Source organism: Scyliorhinus torazame, chromosome 9 (assembly GCF_047496885.1).
Source record: "Scyliorhinus torazame isolate Kashiwa2021f chromosome 9, sScyTor2.1, whole genome shotgun sequence".
NCBI lineage: Eukaryota > Metazoa > Chordata > Chondrichthyes > Carcharhiniformes > Scyliorhinidae > Scyliorhinus > Scyliorhinus torazame.
In genome coordinates this window covers 141,888,215-141,909,917 of record NC_092715.1, presented here as the reverse complement: position 1 = coordinate 141,909,917, position 21,703 = coordinate 141,888,215, and the positions used below count along the sequence as shown (strand labels likewise).

The window sequence follows — 21,703 nt, the reverse complement described above, 5'->3', positions numbered from 1 at the left end:
AAATTGCCCTTAGTGTTGGGTGGGGTTACTGGGTTATGGGGATAGGGGGGAGGCGTTGACCTTGGGTAGGGTGCTCTTTCCAAGAGCCGGTGCAGACTCGATAGGCCGAATGGCCTCCTTCTGCACTGTAAATTCTATGAAACATAAGAAGTAGGAGCAGGAGTAGGCCATCTGGCCCCTCGAGCCTGCTCCGCCATTCAATTAGATCATGGCTGATCTTTTGTGGACTCAGCTCCACTTTCCCTCCCGAACACCATGACCCTTTATTCTTTTATTCTTCAAAAAACTATCTATCTTTATCTTGAAAATATTTAATGAAAGAGCCTCAACTGCTTCACTGGGCCGGGAATTCCATAGATTCACAACCCTTTGGGTGAAGAAGTCCCTCCTAAGCTCAGTCCTGATGATGGCACTGAAGGGATGGTTTCCCAATTTGCTGATGACACTAAAATAGTTGGGATAGTAAGTTTCAATGAGGAAAGAAAACAATTATAAATAGTATAGATAGGTTAGGTGAGTGGGCCAAAGTTCGGCAGATGGGGTTTCATTTGGTCGAAAAAATGCTGAGGCAGTTTATTATCTAATTGAAGAGAAACTTCAGAGTGCTTAGGTGCAGAGGGGTCTGGGTGTTCTCCTGCATGAATCATAGAAAACTAGTATACAGGTACCACAGGTAATGAGGAAGGCAAATGGAATTTATTTCTTTATAGCTACAGGGATAGCGTATAAAAGTGGGGACGTGCTGCAGCAGCTATATAAAGCAATGGCGAGACTGCACCTGGGGTACTGTGCAAAGTTTTGTTCACCTTATTTGAGGAGGGATGTAGTTGCATTAGAGGCTATTCAGAGAAGGTTCACAAGATTGTTTCCAGAGATGAAGGGAGCTGTATTATGAAGAGAGATTGAGCAGTTTAGGCCTATACACACCCAAGTTTAGAAGAATGAGAGGAGATCTAATAGAGGTGTATAAGATGACAAATGGTTTTGACAAAGTAGATGTAAAGTGGATCCTTCCTCCTGTGGGGCAATCTAGAATGAGATGTCATAGTTTTAGGATTAGGGCTAGCAGATTTAAAACAGAGATGAGGAGAAATTACTTCTCTCAAAGGGTCATAAACCTGAAGAATTCATCATCCCAGAGTGCAGTGGATGCCAGGGCTTTGAGTAAACTTATGGAGGAGATAGACAGATTTTGAATTAGTAATGGGTTGAAGGGTTACAGAGAATGGGCAGGAAAGTGGAGTTGAGGCTGAAAGGAGATCAGCCATGATTGTATTGAATGGCGGAGCAGGCTTGAGGGGCTGAATTGCCTACTGCTGCTCCTAGTTCTTATGTTCTTATGTCACATGCCGCCCAGGGTCCAAACCTGGAAATTATCTGGGCAACCCTGAATTGAAAATCAAGCCTTGGTTTATTTTGCTGGCCCATTATGAGTTCGGACTTGCAGCAAGTTGCCAAAGAATATGAGAACCTAAACATGCATAGGCAAGCCTAACGAGCAGCAGAGTCTATCAGATAATCTGCCACGATGAATAATGGCCCAATGTAATTCTATATAGGCTGACCTTGGAAATTGCCACACTTATTTGATCTTACAGGCATAATATCCATTACGCCTGAATACCACTCTTCCCACTCAAGTACCAGAGCAGTTCGACTCACATCTCAGGCTTGAAACAAAGAGGTTTCAGATGTTCAAATGTTTAGAAGGAAAGTTGCTTACCTGTGAAGTCACTCTGCTTGCTGTCAACAGCTGTCACACTTAGGACTGGAATCAGGAATTTTGGAAATTGCAGTACTTACACTGAGAAAACTACAAACAGTTTCTCAACATGCACATATTACAACTTGTTTAATGAATTGTACATAATGATGTGTACTGGCCTAATTCAGATTATGTCAAATCAATTGGAGCTCCTTTTGTATCAGAATTATTTCTTTATTGAAGTCAAGTAAATTGCAGAGTGGGGAGGCTGTGGTGTTGTGATATTATCACTGGACTAGTAAACCAGAGGCCCAGAGTATTGCTCTGGTGGCCCAGGTTCAAATCCTGCCACTGCAAATGATGAAATTGAATTAAATAAAAATCTGGGGCTGGATTCTCCGCACCCCAACGGCGAAATCGCGGCCGGCGACGGGGCAGAGGATCCAATTTGACGCCGTAATCGTGCCCGGCGCTGGTTCGGCGATTCTCCGGGCACTGAAAATCAGCGTCACCGTAGAGTATGCTGCGCCGCCAGAGGCCGGCTCAGCAATCCCCCACCCCCGACCGTCCAAGTTCCCGATGGCGTGGAACTAACCTGCTATTGCCGGTTGGGATGCTCGCATGGCGGCTGCAGACTGAGTCCGCAGCAGCCCTGGTGGGGAACCGGGTGGATCGGAGACCAGGGGGGGGCCTTATAGGCAGCCAGGGATTTAATGTGTGGGGGTTTTGGGTCGGGCGCGCGGCCGATCGGGGGGGGGTCTCTTTCTTCGGTCTGGCTCCGCGGTCCGAATCCACCATGGAGCGCGGCCCGGCCACTGGAGGCCGCCACCGTGCGCTTGCGCGGCCTCTGACCCGGACGTGCGGGGGCCCGTATCTGCAGCAAAAGCTGCGAGATTCACTCGAGGTCCCTGGTAGCTCCCTGCAGGGCTATGAATTCGTTTCAGTTTTTTGCAGGAATTCCAGGAGTAAAACTCCACCATTTTGACGCTGGCGTGGGGACATAGTCTCAATAATGGAGAATCCAGCACTTGGAATTAAAAGTCTAATGATGACCATGAAACCATTGCCGATTGTCATAAAAACCCATCTGGTTCAGAAATGTCCTTTAGGGAAGGAAATCTGCCGCCTTTACCTGACCTGGCCTACATGTGACTCCAGACTCTTAACTGCCCGCTCAAGGGCAATTAGGGATGGGCAATTAATGCTGGCACAGCGACGCCCACGTCCCCCAAAAAATGAGGCCATTTTATGATACTAATTGAAAAGCCATAACCAATCAGAAGTTAAGGTTGGTTTCAATTAAAGGATGAAAAATTAGATTGCCTATTTCCAGCAGCAATCAGGACCACAACATGAAGTGAGTGCATGTATTAGATTTGTTCTCGAATGGCACTTGTTTACAACATATACTGACAGTAATGCCTAATTTGTTGATGCAGAGTAATGAAATATCTCTTGGAGCAAAATCTTCATTCATCTGTTTTTGAGATTTAGACTGCTGTATTATTTGAGTAATTTGCTCAAGGCGTTAAAATTAGCAGTGCACCAGATCAACACCACAACTATACCATAATACTCACAAATGCAAAAATAAATAACTAAGAGTACAAAATGTTTCAACATTACTGTTCAATAAAATGAAGCTTGCAAATCTGTTTTATCAGGGTTTGGAGGAGATTTTAATTAAAGTTGCATAACAATCGATTTATTTCTATCTCCCACTGTTGTTAATATTTGCAATATTTTTACTTTCTACAACTTATCAATCATTGAGTGAAGAGTGAGAAGCTGCCAAGTAAACCATTCTTTGATCTTTGTCAACTCCTGTCTGTAACTAAAGATTAGGTCACGGAGAAAATTCAACAAAACAGTCAAGCTGGTCAAAGTTCTAAATCTGAAATGGGGGTTAATTAAAAATAAATCTCTGTAGTCTGAACTTCAAACATCTGTAAAGCAGCAAAATGTCACTCATTTGCAAACATTAGAAATCAGTTATGCAAACATGAATATACCAGTTCTTCGCTCATTAAGTTATTTTGCATTCAGTCAGTTCCAACCTTCAGAAAAATTAGGCGTACCTTGAATCACCTTTCTTTTTATTGCCTCTGTCTTTATTGCCACCCGTTTTGTCTTTCTTATCCTTTTTCTTGCCTCTTTTCATGTTATCCTCCTCTTCACTCTCACTGTCCATTTGCTTTTTTCCCCTTTTTCCTTTCTTTGTCTTGTCCACTGACTCATCTTCAGTCTCATCATCATCAGAATCTTTCTTCGCAGATTTTACATTTCTCCTGTTTTTCCTGTTTTTAATTGTTTCTTCCTCTACTTCATCTGCCTTGTTCCTATTGGTTGATTTGGTCCTATTTTTCACATTTTTCTTTCTATTTTTCTCTTGTTTCTCCTCTTCCGATGTATCAGATCGCTCCTTTGATTCTTGCTCGGTCTTTCTCTTTCCATTCCTGCTCCTTTGTGCTGTTTTCTTTGAGTTTTGTGGTTCCACATCTGAGTCATCATTATCTTAATTAGATGGACAAAGCTGTGCATTACATTTGTACTGAATCAGGAGCTCTAATCCCATACATACAAATAAATAATAACTGAACACTGAGATGTAAAAAAGAATTCCCTGTGATATTATTAAAACACATAATACAAAAGCCTAAAGGATAAAGAGTTGGCAATTTTCTTGACACCAGACAAATTATTTTCCACAATTTCACTATTTCCAATGATTCCGATAGTTCAGATGGTATTAAAAACCCTATCATGCTGTTTAAACATCAAGGAACTATGCAGTTTAGATTGTTTCCCCCACTTCTTACAGGAAGCAGAAATAGAAAGAAATTCAAAATGGGAAAACCCGTGTGCTAGATCTGAAATTGGGGGAAGGAAGGACTGACAGCCCTACATCAAATGGCACAAAGGCAGATAGCAACACAAAATCAAAATGACTAAGATTTTTTTAATCTGTATCTGATGAAAAATAGCACGAACAATATTGCCATTTCATTATTACCTTATTTGCAATGAACTGACACAACAGGACCAACATTTTGATGAATGGCAACAGATATTGCAGTGGGCACTACAGTGGAAATTCAGCTATTTAGGTCTGCATATATTTCTCACTAGTTTCTCTCAAATTAAAATGAAAAAAGCACAGAATCTAGGAAATTATATCCTCTTCATTACAAGGCATTTTACCATGGTGCCATTTCCTAGTAATTCTGTATTTGTAGTGTCTGTATCTTTATGTATTGCATGGTAAAGAGAATGCATGTCTAGGCAAAAGCATCTCACCTGTTTCTTCATCCTGTTCCTCATCATCACTTTCATCATTATCCACCTCAATACTCACTGTTGGAAAATAAATACCAAGACTATGATATTATTCTGTAATCCTGGTTCTGCAACTTCAGCCTGTGACTCATTTTAATTAACTTCAAACTCTCAGTACAACAAAATGAGGACAGGAGGAGACTAACTGGTTCATCACAACCATGATGTCTGCAGCATCATGATTTACAAACATGTCCCACTCATGAGCAGTTTTGTGAATCTCTGGAAGAGGCAAAAAGCTTATGGAAAAATCTCCTGCTAATTTATAGAGAAAGAAAATCTGAAAGATTTCTCACTGACTTCACTACTAGTTCAAAACTAGTTCAGGGATCCAAATTGACCATGATTTTTCTCATTGTTTTAAATTCTTTCATGGGATGTAAGTGTCACTAACAAGGCAGGAACTGGACAAAAAAATTGGCAAAGCTAGCCGGGTTGTTGAGTTCATTGAGTGAGTGTATTCAGGACAGTTTCTTCGTACAATTCTGGAACCAACTAGGGAACAGGCTATTTTAGACCTGGTAAATTGAATGAGACAGGATTAATTAATGACTTCATAATAAGATCCTCAGGGTAAGAGTGATCATAACATGATAGAATTTCACATTCATTTTGAGGGTACAAAAATCAGGTCTGAAACTAGCATCTTAAATTTAAGTGAAGATAATTATAATGACATGAAGAGAAAGTTGGCTAAAATGGACTGGAAAAATATGTTAAAAAGTAAGACAATAGGGAAGCAATGGCAGACATTTAAGGAGATATTTTGTAACTCTAAAAAAATATATATTCCGTTGAGAAAGAAAGTTCCTATGAGAGGTTTAATAAGGACACAGGGAGACCACGCCGAGTAAAATAAAGAAACAAAGTATTTACTTACAGCACACTCTATACACAGCCCATAGATCCCTACCAGATTCCTTTCTCATCGGTGTCTTACTGGCCAATCTTTTATACAGAGGTTAATAGAAATCCCCGCCCAAGGCAGGGGGGGGGGGGGGGGGGGGGGGGGAGCTCATACTCCGTAAGGACCATGGGGACGATAATCATTCCCACGTCATAGGCCCCATGCTAGCTATTACAAGAGGGTTGTTTAAACATCAAGGACCATTTGTGGCTAACTAAAGAAGTTAAGGATGGTATCAAACTGAAAGAAAATATGTACACTGCTATAAAGTTCAATGGCCAGTAGATTTTGGAACATTTTAGAAACCGGCAATGGATGACTAAAACAAAATAAAGGAAGGAATTAAAGAATGAGGGAAAACTACCAAGAAATATAAAACAGACAGCAAATATGTCGACAAGTCTATGAGAAGGAAAAAAGTAAGGGACAGTGAGCCAAAACATAAAATACTGGACAATCTCAGCAGGTCTGACAGCATCTGTGGAGAGAGAAGTGAGCTAATGTTTCGAGTCTGGATGACTCAGGTCACTGAGTCTTGGGACTTTTATAATGGTAAATGAGGAAATAGCAGAAAATTTGAACATTTATTTTCTGCCTGTCTTCACAGTAGAAGACACACAAAGCATCCTTAGAATAGTAGAAAGCAGGGGATCGAAAGGGAGGAGGAACTTATAAAAATTATAATCACAATAAAAAATTGTGTTTGCTAGTAGAAAACTTGAAGAGACATGTCCTGCGAAATGTCCACATCAGCACAAAAGGAAAAGCTTTGACATGTTTCTTTTTTCAGTAATAGAAAAAAAGTAGTGGTAAAATTAATGGACACAAATCAGGGCTGAAACTAGCATCCAAAATTTAAATGAAGATAATTATAATCCACCTGACCTGATGACTGGCATCATATAGAACTTTAAAGGAAGTGGGCTGTAGAGATAGTGGATATGTTGGTTGTAATTTTCTCAAATCCCTAGATTCTGGAAAGCCACAAATGTAGCATTATTCAAGGAAGGAGGGAGACAGAAAGCAGGAAATTATAGGCCAGTTAGTCTAATATCTTGCATTGGGAAAATGCTAGAATCCATTATTAAGTATAGCAGCAAGACTTTAAATGCAGTTATTAACCCAAGGATGAGGAGCCTTGACACGCAAGAACATGGCAAGCTAACCCTGGTGTGCTGTTGTGTTTGTTTGCTAGCTCCTGGGAGGCAGGAGGATGGTCCCACATTCAAAGGCACTCAATGCCTGATCAAGGAATCAGGAAGGTGGGACACGCTGAGAGCCACCCTCCTGCCTTTTCTGCTGGCTCCTTCACAACCCTCTCTTATCATAGCTTATCATGGAATTTACAGTGCAGAAGGAGGCCATTCGGCCCATCGAGTCTGCACTGGCTCTTGGAAAGAGCACCCTACCCAAGGTTAACAGCTCCACCCTATCCCCATAACCCAGTAACCCCACCCAACACTAAGGGCAATTTTGGACACTAAGGGCAATTTATCATGGCCAATCCACCTAACCTGCACATCTTTGGACTGTGGGAGGAAACCGGAGCACCCGGAGGAAACCCACGCAGACACGGGGAGGATGTGCAGACTCCGCACAGACAGTTACCCAAGCCGGAATCGAACCTGGGACCCTGGAGCTGTGAAGCAATTGTGCTATCCACAATGCTACCGTGCTCTCCCACAACCCCACCTTCTGAAATCCCTCCCATTACTCGCCTCTGGCCTGGATCCTGGGCCTTGGGTGGTCGTCATTCTGGAAACAGCCACACACCACCTAGCTGGTAATTCTTGGCAGGTAGAACTTCTGCCCCAGATCCTGATCACAGGATATCGCCCATCACTGGCTTCTCAACTGTCTGGTTGGCATGTACTACCAATGGGACTTCCCACTTACTCGTCAGACACTGAAGCCATCCGTGTCCATATGCAGCTAAACCTGGACAACACGGTTTGGGCTGATAGGTGAAAAGTAACATTCATGCCACAGAAGTGCCAGGAATTGACCATCTCCAACAAGAGTGAATCTAACCATCACCCCTTGACATTCAATGACATTACTACTGCCAGATTTCCCACTATCAATATCCTGGAGGTTACCATTCACCAGAAACTGAACTAGACAAACGATATATGCTGTTTATACAAGAGAAGGTCCAAAGCTAGGATTCTGCTATGAGTAACTCACCTCTTCACTCCCTAAAGCATGTCAACCATCTACAAGGTAGAAGTCGAGAGTGTAATGGAATACTCTCCATTTTCCTGAATGAGTGCAACTCTAGCAACACTCAAGAAACCTGGCCCATCCTGGTGTATTAATCCACATTTAATGGGTAGAAATTCTTAAGGACAGTTTGTATGAGTAATCTGTGCAGATTCATGTTACAGAACCTTTTACTCTTATCTCCTTTTTTTCCTAAGATTAGATAAGGATTGTGGTAGTCACCACTGATGTATATAGTGTATATATAGGATGTTGATATAGGTGCTTTACGGTAAGGCCCCTGTACTACAGGTACGGGGGTAGATCCCTGCCTGCTGGCGCCACCCAGTAGGCGGAGTATAAATATGTGTGCTCCCAGTACAGCAGCCATTTTGTCAGCTGCTGTAGGAGGCCACACATCTCAGTGTAATAAAGCCTCGATTACATCCTACTCTCGTCTTTGTGTAATTGATCGTGCATCAAGGCTGAAGTGAGGTAACTGAAATGGTATCATATTAAGGTTGGTAGTAAGAAATGCATTAATAGCTTTAGAATAGGCAAATGTAGCTATGAGAGCACTTTGGATTTATGATGGGAAAGTTAGCCAATGCTATAGGCATGACAGGAAATATAGCCAACATTGCTGGCATGATGGATATATAGCCAGTGCTATGGGGATCTAGTTAAAGTTACAAGTCACAAGACTTAATGATCTTCCTTGGATGGTTAAACAAATGTTCATGCACTAAGAGCACAAACAGGGAGGCATTAGATCCGAGGCATCAAAACCTTTCTAATGAATACAAAGAACATATGCAGCCTGAACAATTCAGCTTATCAGGGTTTGCAAAATATGTGTGACAATAGCTGATGGTTGAACTAAGTTGATAACTATAAGCTATAAGTATGCTACACACCCTTTGTATCAGAGAGACATCCTGTAGAATCAGACTGTGTTTACCCCAGCATTGACTTGTAATAAAGTCCTTGCTTGCTTGAATCTCACTGACTCGAGTGGTCATTTTTTTCACCACAAGGCTTTTATATTAACATGCCCCGAAGTGTATTTAGTTATCCTGGTTATGAGTTATATCCTTTATCTTCTGCCTTTTCAATATTCTCACAAAATTATACTATTTCTTATTATCAAAGGGGCAAGAATATCGGAGCTATGGACTTCAACAACAATGCTTAAAGTGTGGCCTAATGGCTGTAAATGTGCAATGCATTCAAAGATTACAGCTCTTGAAATTGCTTCTCTGAGTTTGAATTTGATTTTCAATTATGCCTCATATACCCCATAGCACTGAAAAAATTAACAATTAATGGATATAGATCAGCAGTCTATCACAATTGTGTTAACTGATTTGAAGCAGACGATGCCGGTTAAATGGCATATCAAAAATGAAATGGAAAATTGCACTGCAGTGTGGCATTTCTGTGCAGCACATTGCTGTGTCACAGCAGTTATTTAGAGCCTAGAGTTGGAAGAAAGACTGTAGATAGAAGTTATAGAGTCATCTTAACAATAGCACAAGTACCCAGAATAGAAAGATGCACTCGACAGATATACTTTAATGGCAGTGTTGGCAATGTGCAGAAACCAAATGCAATGGCTCATTCTGATGAGAAACCTCGAACAGAATGGTACAAGTGCTCAGAAAATGTCATTACAAAGGAATGGTGTTGAACTACAAGCACACCTGCTGGCAGGTAAATTAACCTTTGCTAATGTAAACAATATCTGAAGTTATCTTTGTTTAACCTCGTGAATCTTCTCCCAGTCCCCTGCTGCTTTTTAAAATCTGTATAGGTGTTATCACACAATAGTGAAATTCATAACTTTATCCCAACTTTTATTCTTTCGTGAGGCAGACATATTGAAAAATCCCAGAAGTAAATGCAAGCCAAATTTTGTTTTGAAATATTTCAACATATCCTGATGATTTCCAAATCCCTCACCAAGAGGTACTTACATGGGGATGCTGACCATTATTACAGTTAGACCAATAATGAAATCTGATCATGGAAGTCAATCTGTGTTTTCTCCTGATTGCAGGTTCTTTTTGTGAATATTTATATTCCTCAAGGCCAGAATGTCAATGATGAAGAATCATTCAGGCATTTCAGTGTCAGGTTAGCACGAGCTAGGCAGCACGGTGGCGCAGTGGTTAGCACTGCTGCCTCACGGCGCCAAGGTCCCAGGTTCAATTGCGGCTCTGGGTCACTGTCCGTGTGGAGTTTGCACATTTTTCCCATGTCAGCGTGGGTTTCGCCCCCACAACACAAAGATGTGCAGGGTAGGTGTATTGGCCAAGCTAAACTGCCCCTTAATTGGAAAAAATTAATTGTGCACTCTAAATTTATTTTTGAAAATGTTCGCACTAGCTATGTGCAAGGTAAAGCACGCTCTACACTGCTTCAATGGACGGAATCTTCCCCGTCCCTCAGAGTTGTCCCTGATGCCAGGACAGGAGGAAATTGTGAAATGACCACCTCAAGTCAGCAGTTTGATGTTTTCCTGCCTTTGGACAATCTTTCCAGAGGTCGGATGAAACTGCAAGGCTACCTACCTGGCAACAGCAGGTGGCCAGTCTATATAACTAAATGCTCAATTGTGGGCAAATTGGGGTGATCTCTGGGATCTTTCCAGTGGTGGACAGGCTCCCTGCTGAGACCAAAGCCTGGCAGGTGCCTGGACGTGGCTTGCTGGCAGTTGGTTTGGGAGGCTGAGATGACCATTTCACTCCCCCATGACCGCCCACCAGGAATGCAGGGATAAGGGGACCACAGCTGTGACCACAGGCCATCTTGTGGAGGAGCTTACCCTCCACAGGGGTGGTCTTTCAGCCGTGGCCACATATTAATTTATCTAATTTAATACCTGTCCAGGGGGCATCATAAGATTGAGGTGCCCTTGCAGTCCCAATCCTTGTACAGCAGCACTCACCAAGGGCTCCAGTCATTCCTTCCGGCCTTCTTATTGGGCCTGCAATGTCAGGAACCCACCCGCAATCAATGGCAATCGATGTGGCATAAAATCACACCGCATGCATGTTATCAGCAAGTCGGGACCCAAAACTGGTCCCAAACTGCAACTATTTGTCGAAAGGACATAACATTATTCCACCCAGAATTGCAACTCAACTCCAACCACAGAAGAATGTGTTATCCAGCTCTTATCCCACAATTCCAGATCTAAGGAATAGTTTTATGAAACCACACTGCTAACAAGAAGACATGTCCACTGGAAATGTGAGCTAGGATCACACTATCGTGAGACAGGTTGGTTCTACCCTACTGGTGATTGTGTTGTTGCAATAGTAATCCTGCTCAATGTGAGAGGAAACGCAGGTTAAGAAAAATAATTTTTCTCAGTTAACGAATGTGCAAGTTTCAAAAGACACTTGGTACGTGAAAAACAAATCTATTCTGTTTCATTTGAATGGTGTGTGTCAGTGGCAAATCATTTGCTTTGGCTGTGTTTTTTATTGCTGTGATGATTTTACTTTAAATATTTGCACATGATTTTCCATCTGTTAAATTTAATAGACTGAAAATCCTGGATACAGCATGGCAAATTTCAGGTGAAGTTCCCTATTGAATTACGCACGCATTATATACATAAAATCATTTTACAATCCTTATTGAATAGGAAGGTGCATCAGATTAGTCGACATGAGGATAGGAGGATAGAGGTTCTTACCTACATTGGCAGGTAGACATAAGACCAAAAGACATAGGAGCAGGATTAGGCCACTCAGCCCATCGATCCTGCTCTGCCATTCAATCATGGCTGATATGTTTCTCATCCCCATTCTCCTGCCTTCTCCCCATAACCTCTTATTGATCAAGAACCTATCTATCTCTGTCTTAAAGACACCCAGTGATTTGGCCTCTATAGCCTTCTATGGCAAAGAGTTCCACAGATTCACCACCCTCTGGCTCAAGAAACTCCTCCTCATTTCTGTTTTAAAGGATCGTCCCTTTAGTCTGAGGCTGTGACCTCTGGTTCTAATTTTTCCTACAAGTGGAAACATCCTCTCCACGTTCACTTAATCCAGGCCTCACAGTATCCTGTAAGTTTCTATAAGATCCCCCTCATCCTTCTAAACTCCAATGAGTACAGACCCAGAGTCCTCAACTGCTCCTCATATGACAAGCTCTTCATTCCAGGGATCATTCCTGTGAACCTCCTCTGGACCCTTTCCAAGGCCAGCACATTCTTCCTTAGATATGGGGCCCAAAACTGCTCACAATACTCCAAATGGGGTCTGACCAGAGCCATTTACAGCCTCAGAAGTACATCCCTTGTCTTGTATTCGAGCCCTCTCAACATGAATGTTAACATTGCATTTGCCTTCCTAACTGCCGACTGAACCTACGCATTAACCTTAAGAGAATCTTGAACTAGGACTCCAACGTCACTTTGTGCTTCTGCTTTCCGAAGCCTTTTCCCATTTAGAAAATAGTCTATGCCTCCATTCTTCCTACCGAAGTGCATAACCTCACACTTTTCCACATTGTATTTCATCTGCCACTTCTTTGTCCACTCTCCTAGCCTGTCCAAATCCTCTGCTTCCTCAATACTACCTGTCCCTCTGCATACCTTTGTGACATTTGCAAACTTAGCAACACTGCCCTCAATTCCTTCTTCCAGATTATCAATGTATATTGTGAAATGTTGTGATCCCAACATCAAACCCTGAGGCACACCACTAGTCACTGACTGCCATCCTGAAAAAGACCCCTTTATCCCCACTCTCTGCTTCTGCCAGTCAGCCAATCCTCTATCCATACCAATATCTTACCCTTACTACCATGGGCTCTTAAACTTATTTAACAGCCTCCTATATGGTACCTTGTCAAAAGCCTTCTGGTAATCTAAATAGATCACGTCCACTGAACAAAGAACAAAGAACAATACCGCACAGGAACAGGACCTTCGGCCCTCCAAGCCTGTACCAGTCATGATACCAACCTTTGCCAAAACCCTCAGCACTTCCTTGTGCCGTGTCCCTCTATACCCATCCTATCCATGTGTTTGTCAAGATGCCTTTTGAATGCCCTTAATGTATCTGCTTTCACAACCTCCCCTGGCAAAGCATTCCAGGCACTCACCACCCTCTGTGTAAAAAACCTGCCTCACACATCTCCTTTGCCCCACGGAACTTAAACCTCTGCCCCCTGGTGACTGACCTCTCCACCCTGGGAAAGAGTGCCTGCGATCCACTCTATCCATGCCCCTCATAATCTTGTAGACCTCTATCAGGTCACCCCTCAACTTCCGTCTTTCTAATATAAACAGTCCGAATCTATTCAGCCACTTCACATAGGTAACACCATCCAGACCAGTCAACATCCTGGTAAACCTCCTCTGCACCCTCTCCAAAGCCTCTACGACCAGGATTGTGCGCAATATTCCAAGTGCGGCCTTACCAAGGTTCGATACAACTGTAGCATGAATTGCCAGTTTTATACTCGATGCCCCGTACAATGAAGGCAAGCATTCCATGTGCTTTTTTGACTACCTTGTCCACTTGTGTTGCCACCTTCAAACATCTGTGGACCTGTATGCCCAGATCTCTCTGACTTTCTATATTCCTAAGAGTTTTACCATTTACGGTATATTTTCCCTCTATGTTAGACTTACCAAAATGCATTACCCCACATTTGTCCAGATTAAACTCGATTTGCCATTTCTCTGCCCAAGTCTCCACCTATCTATCTCCTGCTGTATCTTCTGACAATCCTCAACACTATCTGCCACTCCACCAACCTTGGCGCATCTGCGAATTTACTAATCAGACCGGCTACATTTTCCTCCAAATCGTTTATGTACACCACAACAACAGAGGCCCCAGCACTGATCCCTGTGGAACACCACTAGTCACTGATGTGTTATGTGAGTTGGTTCAACGTTGACTGCAACTGGATGCAGTGAAACTGGAAACAGGCTTCCGACACAGGAGATGGTCCAACACTGTTTTATTGAAGTTGCTGATTGCTGTACATAATCCGCTGTGGGTTGACACTCTATTAATCTAACTGATAACCTCCTACTGGCTTGACCAGACTAGCTCTCTACCACATGGAGATGGTGCTCACTGGCTTGTGCACTCTAACTGTCTCAGTAGCTGTGTCCTGTGAGAGAGAGTCTTAATGCCCTGTGGGCTTTATAGTGGTGGTGTCCTGTCTGGTGATTGGTTGTTCTGTGTCGTGTGTGTTCATTGGTTGTCCTGTGTGTCAATCACTGCCAGTCTGCATCTTATTATATACATGAATGGATATTATGACATCTCCCCTCTTTAAAATAAATTTTGGAACGTGGCGGTATATACATGCATGACTATGTACAAGTGGTGAATAAATGAACATGTGTACATGGGAAGGTGTCTATCGTGCAGATACAGAGCAAACTGAACAAAATTCACAAAATTTAAGTCTATAGATTCAGTCTCTGTGGTGGGCGACGAATTCTTGTTGATCGCCTCAGAGGTGGAGGGGGGGGGACGCTGGCACCTGGACAGGCGGGATTGCTGCCATTTCGGTGGCCTCGTGGACAGGCGGGATCACTGCCAGATTGGTGGCCACGTGGGGCGAGATGTCCTGAGGCAGCATGATGACATGCGGAGATGTGCGGTCAGGTGGTGGGCAGGGAACTTTGCACAGCGCCCTCCTGTTGTGCCGTAGAATGGAGCCATCAGCCAGTTGAACAATGAAAGATCTGGGGGCAGCCTGCCTGATGACAATAGCTGGGGCTGACCAGCCTCCCTCAAGCAACTGGACGCGAACAACATCGTCTGGAGCCAGCGCAGGCAGATCTGTGGCACGAGCATCATACGTGACCTTCTGCTGGTCCCTGGATCGCTGCACTTTCTGCAGCACCGTGAGGTGGTCAAGGTCTGGAACATGGATGGCTGGAACAGTCGTCCTCAGGTTGTGGTTCATGAGCAGCTGCGTCGGAGACAAACCAGTCGACAGAGGGGTTGCCCTGTATGCCAACAGCGCCAGGTTGAAATCCGAGGCTGAGTCTGCAGCCTTGCACAGCAACCGCTTGACAATATGGACCCCTTTTTCGGCCTTCCCGTTTGATTGCGGGTAATGGGGACTGGATGTGATATGCCTGAAGTGGTAGGATCGTGCAAAGTCGGAACACTCTTGGCTGAGGAAACATGGATCATTGTCACTCATTACTGTGAGTGGTATCCGGTGCCGGGGAAACGTCCCTTTGCAGGCTTTAATCACTGACTTGGACATGAGGTCTGACAGTTTCACCACTTCCGAGTAGCTGGAGAAGTAGTCGACCAAGAGCACGTAATCACGCCCATTTGCTTGAAAGAAGTCTATCCCCACCTTGGACCACGGAGAAGTCACGATCTTGTGCTGTTGCAGCGTTTCCTTGGGCTGAGCTGGTTGAAACTTCTGGCAGGTTGCGTAGTTGTGGACCGTGTTGGCAATGTCCTGGCTGGTGCCAGGCCAGTAAACTGCCTGCCGAGCTCTGTGTCGACATTTCTCGACCCCAAGGTGACCCTCATGGGTCTGTCTGAGTCAAAAACCTTGTTAATCAGATCCGGAGCCACCACCAACTTCCCTGCTCTATCCCTCACCTGAAGAATTTCCCTTGCCACTGCTTCCCTCCGGAGGTGACCTGCTAACATACGCCTTATCTCCATGTTCATAAGCTGCACCTCTTGCTCGTCTCAGTTGGCGCACCGCCTTCCTGGTAGACAGTCGGTCGAAGCTCGCCTGTAATTCCTTCCTCTTTTCCAGCTTCGCTGGGTCCCCATCCTCTACATAACTCCTATCTACCTCCAACATCTCATCTATTACCCTCTGCCGCTCCAACCTCGCCTCTTTGTCCACCCTGGCCTTAAACAAAATTACCTCACCACTCACCACCGCCTTTAGAGCCTCCCAGACAACTGCCTTCGACACCTCACCCGTACAGGTGAAACCTACATATTCCTTAATTACCTTTTCAATTTTCTCACAGAACACTTGGTTCCCCAAACGTCCCACATCCAATTTCCACCCCGGTCTCTGCGCTGCCCCCTTCTCCAGTACAATATCCACCCAATGCGGAGCATGATCTGACACTGCAATTGCCGTGTATTCCGACCCCTTAACCCCAGCCAGCAAAGCCTTCCCCACCACAAAAAAGTCGATCCGCGAGTATACCTTATGGACTGCTGAGAAAAACGAGTACTCCCGTTCCCTTGGGTGAAGAAACCCCTCCCATTTCCATCTTGGGTCCACCCCTCCCATTTCCATCATTAGCCCAGCCAGCGCCTTCACCCCCCCTGATGGGACCAGCGAGCGCGGCTGTGATCTGTCCAACCTTGGCACTTGCACCAAGTTCCAGTCCCCCCCCACAATCAGTTTGTGTGTGTCCAAGTCGGGGATGGCGCCAAACACCTTCCTCACAAATCCCACATCGTCTCAATTGGTACCGTATACACTTAACAGCGCCACTAATCTCCCCTCCAGCGCCCCTGTCACAATCACATATCTACCCCCCTGGTCTGCCACCACCTTCTCCATCTGGAAGTGTACCCTTTTGCTGACCTGCACCACTACCCCTCGAGCCCTTCCGTCAAATCCAGAGTGAAACACTTGACTAACCCAGTCCTTTTTAAGTCTCACCTGGTCCTTCGCCCTCAAGTGACCCTCCTGCAGCATTGCCACATCGGCTTCCAAACTTTTAAGATGCGCAAGCACCCTTGATCTTTTGACCGGACCTCCTAACCCTCTCACGTTCCACGTGACTATCCTAATTGGGGGTCTCTCACCACCCCCCCCCCCCCACCCCCCCCCCACCCCCCCGCCCTTCTTATCCACCATCATCATACCACCGGGCCCTGCCCCATAAGCCTGACCCGCCCCTGTCCATTATTAACATCGAACCCCTTCCCCCCCTCCCAAGAACCCCCCCCCTACATTTCCCCTTGAAAAAACATCTCCCAGCATCAATCCCTTCCCCCCGTCTCGCTCGCCTGGTAGGCCCATTGAAACCTGCTATCCAGGCTCCAATGTCCGCAGCCCTCCTCTCACCTCACCTCCGTTCACTAGCCAACATTAGTTACCTATCGCGGGTGGCTCCCCCTGCCAAGATATATCGTCTCCTTCCAGTCCCAGAGAAAGAAAAAACATAAACAACAATCCAACCCATACAATTCACTAAAATAAGATATAACCGTCGCAACACTGAACGCCAATCAACCCGACCATTAACTTGAGCTCTGCAACAATGCAAAGAGAAGTAAATTACAATGCACATCAGTAAAAAGAAAGTTGTAGTGTTTATACATTTTCCAGCTGCCCAAACACAGTCCACAGTCTCTCTTCCAGCTCCGCTCCTCACGTCTGTCCCAAGCCTTCTGCCCTCCCGAATGCTTCAGCCGCCTCCACTGTCTCAAAATAAAAGTCTTTGGCATTATACGTTACCCTTAGCTTCGCCGGGTACACCATACCAAATCGCACCCCCATTTTGTGCAGTGCCGCCTTCACTCACCCGAACGCCGCTCGTCTGTTTGCCAAATCCACCCTCAAGTCCTGGTAGATCCGAACTACAGCACCATCCCACTGCACCTCGCACTTCTGCTTCACCCAGATTAATACCTTCTCCTTCATGCAGTACTTATGGAAGCAGATAATTACTGCTCTTGGCGGCTCGTTCACTTTGGGCTTCGGCCTTAATGACCGATGAGCTCGGTCTAGCTTGTACCGGGAGGGGTTCTCACCCTCCCCCATCAGCTCCGCCAACTTCTTAGTGAAATATTCTGTTGGCCTTGGGCCCTCTGTCCCTTCGGGCAAGCCCACAATTATCAAATTGTGCCGCCTTGAGCAGTTCTCCAAGTGCTCGAGCTTTACTCGGAGTCCTCTGTTGACCTCCACCACCCTCCGCAGCTCATCCCGCACCGAGGTGAACTGGTCGCTGTGCTGTGACACGGCCTCCTCCACTTCCTTCATCTTCTCGCCCTGCTCTCTCACCTCGGCTGATGTCTTTGCCACAGCTACCGGGGCGATTGCCTCCTCCACCAATGACTTCAATGCGACTGCCGTCTTCTTCCCCAAGGCCTCCATGTGCCTCGCAAACTGTTTTTCCAGCTCCACTGCCATCACCTCGGTCATCTTCTCCACCGTAAGTAGTGCAGCCCCACCATGTGGTTCAGCTTCCGCCATCTTGTCAGCACTCTTGCTCGTCCTCTCATTCAGCGGCGCTTTCTTCGACGCTGCGTCTCGCATCCTTTAGCGGCTTATCGTTTTTCCTTTCTTTGTTCCCCTTTTCACCCTTCTGTCCTTCATCAATCTGTTTTTTTTGTTGAAAAAAACAAACAATTTTTCTTCCTTCACACAGAAAAAAAGGGGAGAAAAAAAACTTTCACCAAACTTCTTGAAAACTTCTTTTTCTTCTTTTTTACATTCTCCAGAGTTCCCCTGGGACCGGACTTCAACCTTCTTATTACATTCTAGGTGGGAGCCATCCGATGTGGGATATCCCACCTACATCGCGCCTCGGGCCTGCCGCCTCGGCCTCTGTTTGGCTCCGCCCCTGCTGCTCTGGCCTTCGAGCGTGCTGGGCCCAGCGCCTCAGCCCCCGCTGCCCGACACCGCCATGGGGTTCCTCGCCGGTTTTCAAACCGGCTCCGCTAGCTGCCCGTGACAGCCCCAAAGGCCGGCGATAGTCGGGGGTGATCAAAAAATCTGAGAAATCCCCGAAAGCGCCGCAAACCATGGCCACCGGCGGGACCTCTTCTTGCTGCGGCCGCCCCGCTTGCATACGCCACGGAAGTCCCAATGTTGCCTTTCTTATATGCCTTTTCTATCTCCTGATTTATTTTCTGTCCCACATCCTGACTACTGCTGGGGGGTCTGTACATAACTCAAATCAGGGGCGTCATTCTCCGCCGGCGGGAGTCTCCGTTTTGCCGGCGCTCGGGGGTTTCCCGACGGCGTGGGGGTGCCCCACAATGGGAAACCCCATTGACCGGCCGGTGTTACGGAGACTCCCGCCGGCCGGTCGGCGCAGAAATGTGGCGGGGCGGGTAGGAGAATTTCGCCCCAGGTCTTTTTACCTTTGCGATTCCTCAACTCTACCGATACAGATTCTATGCCTTCTGATCCAATATCGCTTCTTGCTATCTGTTTAACTTCATTCCTTATTAACAATACAACCACGCCCCCTTTGCCCATCTGCCTGTCCTTTTGATAGGACATGTATCCTTGGATATTTAGGTTCCAGCCCTGATCCCCTTGCAGCCATGTCTCTGTGATGCTCACAACATCGTACCGACCAATTTCAACGTATCCATCATGCTCATTTACCTTGTCCCCTATACTGCGTGCATTCAGGTACAGCACCCTCAATCCTGCATTGACCATCTCCCGTCTCATATTTGTCACCTTTTTTGCTCTGCCTGAAGTTAGATTCCTGCCATCTTCTATACTCTCAGTTCTATTACGTGTTCTGGACATGGTGGTTTGGGTTGCTCACGTTGCCTCAATAAAATACATTGGGCCAGAATTTGCAGTAGCAGAGAATCTGATACAATGAGCCATTAGTTAGAATTGCCCCTGCATCCTTTAACTGAAAAAAATATTTGTCCATTAAGTTGCTGAAAGTGCAATCTAATACTGTCACACAAAGGCAGCAGCACCTCTGGGAGCTTGGTGAACAGGCCTGCGAATAAGTATGGTGTGCAGGGGCTCACAAGTCGGATGCACCGGAAGGAAATCCAGCCATTCAGCAGGTAATGATCGGCATCCTTGCTGCCTGAGATGGATGCTACTGAAGTAAGTAGATGGGAGCAGAGCCATTTCCAGTCCTGATCGCCAGCCACAAAAGTGTGGTTAAATAAGAGGGCCAGAAGGGTCAGAGCTGTCAGACATGAGAGGAAAGGCCTCCACATTAATTGGCTCAGCAGTTGCAGTCAGCTGTTGGAGTGCTGCCTTCTACATTGACTAGAGCCCTGATGTCTATCAGGCAGATATATATCTATCTATCAAACCTCAAGAGGCTAATCAGTATCATTCCCCATCACCGACTCCCACATTACCTCCTGAAGACAAGACCATATAAGAACATAAGAACATAAGAACTAGGAGCAGGAGTAGGCCACCTGGCCCCTCGGGCCTGCTCCGCCATGCAATGAGATCATGGCTGATCTTTTGTGGACTCAGCTCCACTTTCTGGCCCGAACACCATAACCCTTAATCCCTTTATTCTTCAAAAAACTATCTATCTATCTTAAAAACATTTACTGAAGAAGCCTCTACTGCTTCACTGGGCAAGGAATTCCATAGATTCACAACCCTTTGGGTGAAGAAGTTCCTCCTAAACTCAGTCCTAAATCTACTTCCCCTTATTTTGAGGCTATGCCCCCTAGTTCTGCTTTCACCCGCCAGTGGAAACAACCTGCCCGCATCTATCCTATCTATTCCCTTCATAATTTTATATGTTTCTATAAGATCCCCCCTCATCCTTCTAAATTCCAACGAGTACAGTCCCAGTCTACTCAACCTCTCCTCGTAATGCAACCCCATCAGCTCTGGGATTAACCTAGTGAATCTCCTCTGCACACTCTCCAATGCCAGTACGTCCTTTCTCAAGTAAGGAGACCAAAACTGAACACAATACTCCAGGTGTGGCCTCACTAACACCTTATACAATTGCAGCATAGCCGCCCTAGTCTTAAACTCCATCCCTCTAGCAGTAAAGGCCAAAATTCCATTCACCTTCTTAATCACCTGTTGCACCTGTAAACCAACTTTTTGCGACTCATGCACTAGCACACCCAGGTCTCTCTGCACAGCAGCATGTTTTAATATTTTATCATTTAAATAATAATCCCTTTTGCTGTTATTCCTACCAAAATGGATAACCTCACATTTGTCAACATTGTATTCCATCTGCCAGACCCTAGCCCATTCGCTTAGCCTATCCAAATCCCACTGCAGACTTCCAGTATCCTCTGCACTTTTTGCTTTACCACTCACCTTATTGTCGTCTGCAGACTTGGACACATTGCCCTTGGTCCCCAACTCCAAATCATTTATGTAAATTGTGAACAATTATGGGCCCAACACTGATCCCTGAGGGACACCACCAGCTACTGATTGCCAACCAGAGAAATACCCATTAATCCCCACTCTTTGCTTTCTATTAATTAACCAATCCTCTATCCATGCTACTACTTTCCCCTTAATGCCATGCATCTTTATCTTATGCAGTAACCTTTTGTGTGGCACCTTGTCAAAGGCTTTCTGGGAATCCAGATATACCACATCCATTGGCTCCCCATTATCTACTGCACTGGCAATGTCCTCAAACTTTCCACTAAATTAGTTAGGCACGACCTGCCCTTTATGAACCCATGCTGCGTCTGCCCAATGGGACAATTTCCATCCGGATGCCTCGCTATTTCTTCCTTGATCATAGATTCCAGCATCTTCTCTACTACCGAAGTTAAGCTCACTGGCCTATAATTACCCGCTTTCTGCCTACCTCCTTTTTTAAACAGTGGTGTCACGTTTGCTAATTTCCAATCCAC

At 45.3% G+C, this 21,703-nt stretch overlaps 1 protein-coding gene across 1 annotated transcript in view; it reads right to left on the bottom strand.

The window, feature by feature from the left end:
- The window catches only part of tmc1 (transmembrane channel-like 1), a 153,100-nt gene extending 133,472 nt beyond the window's left edge, over nt 1-19,628 (bottom strand). Inside the window, exons 1-3 of the mRNA XM_072517636.1 lie at nt 19,448-19,628; nt 5,003-5,059; nt 3,784-4,219 (exon numbers count right to left, since the gene is read on the bottom strand). Coding sequence (XP_072373737.1) covers nt 3,784-4,219; nt 5,003-5,059; nt 19,448-19,628 — 674 coding nt within the window. The remainder of the gene's footprint in view (nt 1-3,783; nt 4,220-5,002; nt 5,060-19,447) is intronic.
- Between the last annotated feature and the right edge of the window lie 2,075 nt (nt 19,629-21,703).